This window comes from Hemitrygon akajei, chromosome 20 (genome assembly GCF_048418815.1).
Source record: "Hemitrygon akajei chromosome 20, sHemAka1.3, whole genome shotgun sequence".
NCBI classification, from domain to species: Eukaryota; Metazoa; Chordata; class Chondrichthyes; order Myliobatiformes; family Dasyatidae; genus Hemitrygon; species Hemitrygon akajei.
In genome coordinates, this window is record NC_133143.1 from 33143737 (window position 1) to 33149736 (window position 6000).

A 6000-nucleotide genomic window follows, 5' to 3' on the forward strand; every position below is an offset into this window, starting at 1 on the left:
GGCCGAGACCCTTCAGCACAACTGGAGAAAATAAAGATGAGGAGTAGGATCCCACTACTAAGTACATCTTTCTCTCTCTCCCACCATCACCCTCCCCTTCCACTTTCTGCTTTCCGCAGGGATTGCTCCCTGCATGACTCCCTTATCCATTCGTCCCTCCCCACTGATCTCTTTACTGGCACTTACTCTAGCAAGGGGAATAAGTGCTACACCTGCCCCAACTCCTCCTCCCTCATTACCATTCAGGACCCCAAACAGTCCTTCCAAGTGAGGCAACTCTTCACCTGTGAGTCTGTTGGGGTCATATACTGTGTACGGTGCTCCTGGTGTGACCAGCTGTATATCGGTGAGATCCGTTGTAGATTGGGCATCCATTTCATTGAGCACGTATGCTCCGTCTGCCAAAAAATGTGGGATTTCCCAGTGGCCATCAATTTTAATTCCACTTCTCACTCCTGTTCCGATATGTCTATCCATGGCCTCTATTGTCGCGATGATGCCACACTCAGGTTGGAGGAACAACACCTTATATTCTGTCTGGGTAGCCTCCAACCTGATGTCATGAGCATCAATTTCTTGAACTTCCAGCAATGGCCCCTCCCCACGTCCTTCATCATTCCCAACCCCTTTTCCCTTTCTAGCCTTATCTCTTTGCCCGCCCGTCATCTCCCCCTGTGCTCTTCCCCCCTTTTCTGCAATGGCCTTCTGTCCTCTCCTGTCAGACTGCCCCTTCTCCAGCCCTATATCTCATTTACCAACCAACTTCCTAGCTTTTTACTTCACACCCCACCTCGCTCTCAGTTTCACCATCAACTTGTGTTTCTTCTTCCCCTCCCTCCACCTTCTTGTTCAAACTCTTCATCTTTTTTCTCCAGTCCTGCCGAAGGGGTCTGTCCGGAAACATCAACTGTACTCTTTTCCATAGATGCTGCCTGGCCTGCTGAGTTCCTCCAGCATTTTGTGTATGTGTGCACGGAAAGACCACAATTGCCTCCCACCTGACTTGGCACATAATAAAGAAATGATTAATGTTTGCAATTTATAGTAATTTTATGTTTTTGTACTGTACTGCTACCATAAAACAATGAATTACACATAATTTAAATCAATGACAATAAATCTGACTCTGATTCTGGCACCCACCCATTTCTGTAACAAAATGCATGAAAAAATGTGGTTATATACCAGCATTTTCTTCAAAATATCTGGAGTATTTCCTACTTCTCATACTCCTGTTCTAACATCTTAACTTCCTCAGAGTTACAATGAAGGCCCAACTAAGTTATGGCAGTACCACCTGCAAGGTTATTCCAAGAAAAAAATGAGCTATAATTGTTTAAATACTGTATTTTAAAGAAAGACTATCCCTCAATACCCCAGCAAACAAATTCTACACAAGCTAAGCATCTCATTTTCTTGCTAACAGTTTTATGTTGGCCAGAGTACTGATCTATTGCAGAATTGTTGCCCATCCCAGCTAATGCCCTTGTTCCATCCACTGAGGATATGCACAGCTATACTGGGAGCCCTATGTGAGCACCTGTTCTGCTGGCTGTTGAACTTCACTGTGTCAGAAATCTGAATAATGTAACCACTCATCCCCCCACAGATGTTCTTGCAGTAAAGAGTTGCCCCACAGCACAATGCAGAGAGGCTGCCTGTAGGGCTGCTATTGGGTGGTTTAGAGTGGACGGTGCTCTCGCTGAAATTCAGGGCCCAGGCAGCACCGTGGCCAGTGCAGTGAGTGTGGATCCTCATTGACAGACCACTTGGACCCTACAATCTTATTCATTGCCTCCTGGTGAATGTGATGGAAGCCGTTGTCTCCTCCATTCATTGATTGTAACTCTCCCCAGCCTGGAGGTAGCTCTATTGTGATAAGCAAGTTAAGATCAAAATGTTTCTGGGCTGGGGAAAGCAATGCAGTATAATTAAAAGAGGAAGAGACAGCAATTCCAATCACATTCTATAGGAGATGATGGGAGAGATTATAGCATCTATAGAAGAGAAAGGTTAGGGGAGGAAGGATGTCAATTTGAATGGAGGTCTGTGACCAGTGGTGTCCCACAGTGATTCGTACTGAGACCTCTGCTTGTGATATATGTCAATGATGGGGAATGAAAAATTAGACAGGTGGATTGGCAAGTTTCAGAGCCCCACCAAGTACACCATTGGGGCCAGTTGCCTTGTGAGGGTTCACTCTCTTGAAGGCCATTCTGACATCGGCCTCTGAGACAGAGATCACAGGATCACTGGATTGGCTGAATCTTCATAGCTGTAGTTTCATTCTCTCTTTCAAAGTGATCACAAAAGGCATTGAGTTCATCTGGGAGTGAAATATCACTGCCATTCATGATGTTAGGTTTTGCTTTGTAGGAAGTAATGGCCTGCTAGAGTTAATATGCGTCTGATTTTCCTCTAACCTCAAATGGAATTATTCTTTTGCTCTTGAGATAACCCTCCATAAGTCATGTCTGGCCTTCTTGCATAGTTCTGGATTACCAGACTTGAATGCCACAGATCGAGCCCTCAGCAGACTATGAACCACTTGGTTCATTCATGGCTTTTCATTTGAGTACGTACATTATGTTCTTGTAGGCACACACTCATCCACATAGCTCATTCACTCAGACTCAAAGAAGAATTCATGAATAATTTTCAGTCCTGTAAGTGCTCCTCTGCCTCCCTTGTCCATACATTCTTGGTCCTTTCTACTAATGCCGCAGTCTTCAGTCTCTGCCTAAACTCAGGGAGTAGAAGTACAGCCAGACTTTTCAAAGTGTGAGCATGGGATGGCATGGTAAGTATCCTGGTTCATAATATAACAGTGCTCCAGTGTGTTTTCTCCTCTTCTTCCATAAGTGACATGTTGGTGATAATTATTTAAGTACATTTTCAAGCCGACTTAAGGGGGAGTCAATGTGCATCATGGCAGATAAAAACAAATGAGGCAGAAGATAGGTTCACTGGAACCCAAAAGTGCTGTAATGATAAGAGGTAGGAATTAAGTTTCAAGGAATTAAGTTTACTGAGGAGGGCGGAATGCTGCTAAAACAGCCACCAGGTGGTCGTGGAATTAGGAATAAAATCACCCAGAACCTGTAGTGGCTACACATACACTAACTCCTCTGCAGAGGACTGCAGGTCTTCTCTTTGAGTCATTCTGAGCAGCAGCAGGATCCACAGGAGACGATTGTGCCAACACTTGTCCATCAGGGAGGCCCTTTGAACAACCTTTAAGGAACAGTGAAACCATTCACACAGGTCATTGGACTGCTGTGATAACCCACGTTGTGACGCACTTTAATACAGAGGTTCTGGGCCATCATGGCCCAGAGGTCTGACGTGTATTGAGGACTGTGATCAGGAGAAATATCAGATGGGGTGCTGAACCGATCGACCAAGATGTGGATGAGCACTCAAGTCACGTCTGCAGCCATTATCGATGCTAGAGGGACAACCTCTGGGCGCCTGGTGGTATGGCCCACCACGGTAAGAAGATGCGTGAAACAGCGGAACAGCGGGACAGTGGGGGGGGGGGGGAAGCGGACCATCCAGGTCCACACTGACATGGTCAAATTGTCACTCAGGGACCTGAAAAGGTGCCAATGGTGCCCAAACATGACAGTTAGTTTTTACCCACTGACACAAAATGTAGGTTGCACTCCGGTCTTGCGTATTTTTCCTAAAGCCACTCCACACAAACTTTAAAGCAACCAGTTTCTGCAAAGCCTTCGCACCCAGAAGTGAAGTCCATGAATGGAGTTAAGAGAAAGGTCCTCTCAATTTGCAGGCACTATGGGGTGAGGACAACAGGTTGAGATATCACACAGGAGGGAAACATGTGTATCTCCAAAATTGGCTTCTGCCAACCTCGGGCCTGTGACTACTGCCCTGTAAACCTGGACCCTCGGTTAGTGGCTTGGTCAGCTGCCTTGCTAGCATAGTCAACCCCAATGTCTATGGCATCAATAGCAGGTCGTGAGAGGCAATCATTTATGGCATAATTTTCCCTTTAATGTGCTGTAGGTCCATCGTGAATTCTGAAATGTAAGCCAGGTGGTTGCAGTCCAAGGGTCTGACACTTTGGCCATCATGGTTACAAGGGGTTTGTGGTCAACGAATGCTGTGAAATGCCGAACTTCCAGCAGAAAACAAAAATGGCGGACGGCTAGATATAGACTGCGAAGCTCACAGTCAAATATGCTGTACTTCCTCTCGGGTGGGGTGGAGCAGCCGGCTGAAAAAGGTGAGTGACTGCCACACACCTCCAACGGGCTGTCCATGCACAGCACCGAAAGCATAGTCTGTGGCAACGGTAGTGATGGCTATAGGTACATTGCGGAGTGGGTGCGCCAATAGGGTTGCATTTGAAAGAGCACATTTGGTGTCAACAAATGCTTTGGTCATGTCCGCTGCCCACTCAAGCATGGGATTAGGGGCATGCATTTCAGGCCCTGTACAAGGGGAGCATAAATTCAGCAGTTTGCAGAATGAAACAGTAACAGAAATTCACCATACTACAAAACATTTGCAGTGCTTCGCTAGTGCTGGGCAGTTGTAAGTCTGTTATAACGGCAACTTTTGATGGAAGGAATGTTGCATCTTCTGCGGTGAAGCAGTTCATGAGAAAATCAATAGTAGACAACCCGAACTGGCATTTAGCAAGGTTAATAATCAGCCCAAGTTGCCATAGCTGCTTGAAAAGTGTGCACAGCTGTGATCAGTGTTCAGTTTTGGATACGCCGGTGCCAGTTTGAAAAAAGGGAAAATCTTTTAGCACAGAGTCCATTAGTTGCTGGGAAGTCTGTGCGGCATTTTTCAACCCAAATGTCATGTGCAGAAACTCAAATAAGCCAAACGGGGTTAGAACAGCAGTTTTGGGAATGTCCTCAGCGCACACAGGCACCTGATGTTAGACCCTAACTAAATCCCCATGAATCTGTTGATAGGGCTTATCAAGACAGGAAAAGGAAGAGGAATGATTCACCTCTGCCTGGCTGAGTGTAGACTATCAACTATTTTAGCAACCTCTCTGTTGTCCTTCATGGGTATATTAGTGTGGGCTGTGCAAACTTGATCAATCATTTGTTGCATAAAGTATTCTTTAAAACTAAAACAAGGATGGTGATTGCTCAGGAGAGAAAGCATGTGGTCCATTAGTTCTGGAGGCCTAGCATCACCCAGCCTAGGTAATGAGAACAACCGTTCGGCACAATCAGAGTCAAACAGTCCAGAAGTCTGTAATAGTTGAGTTTTCAATGTGTTACGAACCAGCAGGTTTTGTTTACTGTGGACTTTCACTTTAAAAGCGTGCTTCAGTGAGGCAGGACTGTGATGTTGTTCACTGACTGACTTAGAGCTTATTCACCTTTAAACCAAGGACACAGACAGTCACAGTCAGAAGTCAGAAGAAGAGAGAGAGAGGAGCGAACCCGGAAAAGGTAGCAGCTCCAGCTTGTCGAAGCTGGGGAATCTGGAACTCTGCTATACCCACAAGGATGGGTTGATTATCGATCCAGTGCAGATTGAATGTGTGGCTGTCACTTTGTATAATCCATAGGAGTGGATTTAGGAATGTTTTGTGGGACCACTCAAAGTTAACCCTTGTATGGATATGTTATGTGCTAACCCCTTGAAGACAACATCCTAGTGACAGATCACTTCGGTGGTAATTCGTATGTGGATTTAGAATAGCTCGACGGAGGATCTTCGACAACTGATAGTTATTAATTACCATCGTGGAACCTGTGGAATTTGATGTAATTGCCTTCTCTCTACTTTTTACCTTGGATTACAAATATCTCTCTCCCATCATTTATTCCATGGATGAACTGAACTTTCATGCTTTGCCATCTCAAGACTGTAAGCCTTGTTCCCCAAGCTCAATAGTTTGGGAGTTATATTTACACACACATACACATAACACTGTTAACTTTTGTTTATCTTGGTTAAGTAACTATATTATAAGTTGATACCAATAAAGATAGTGGTTTTAAC

At 45.1% G+C, this 6000-nt stretch overlaps 1 protein-coding gene across 1 annotated transcript in view; it reads right to left on the reverse strand.

Annotated features, from left to right (window-relative positions):
• LOC140713933 (collagen alpha-6(VI) chain-like) overlaps window positions 1-4410 on the reverse strand; it is a 115626-nt gene extending 111216 nt beyond the window's left edge. Inside the window, exon 1 of the mRNA XM_073024630.1 lies at window positions 4269-4410. Within this exon, the coding sequence (XP_072880731.1) occupies window positions 4269-4410 (142 nt within the window). The remainder of the gene's footprint in view (window positions 1-4268) is intronic.
• Between the last annotated feature and the right edge of the window lie 1590 nt (window positions 4411-6000).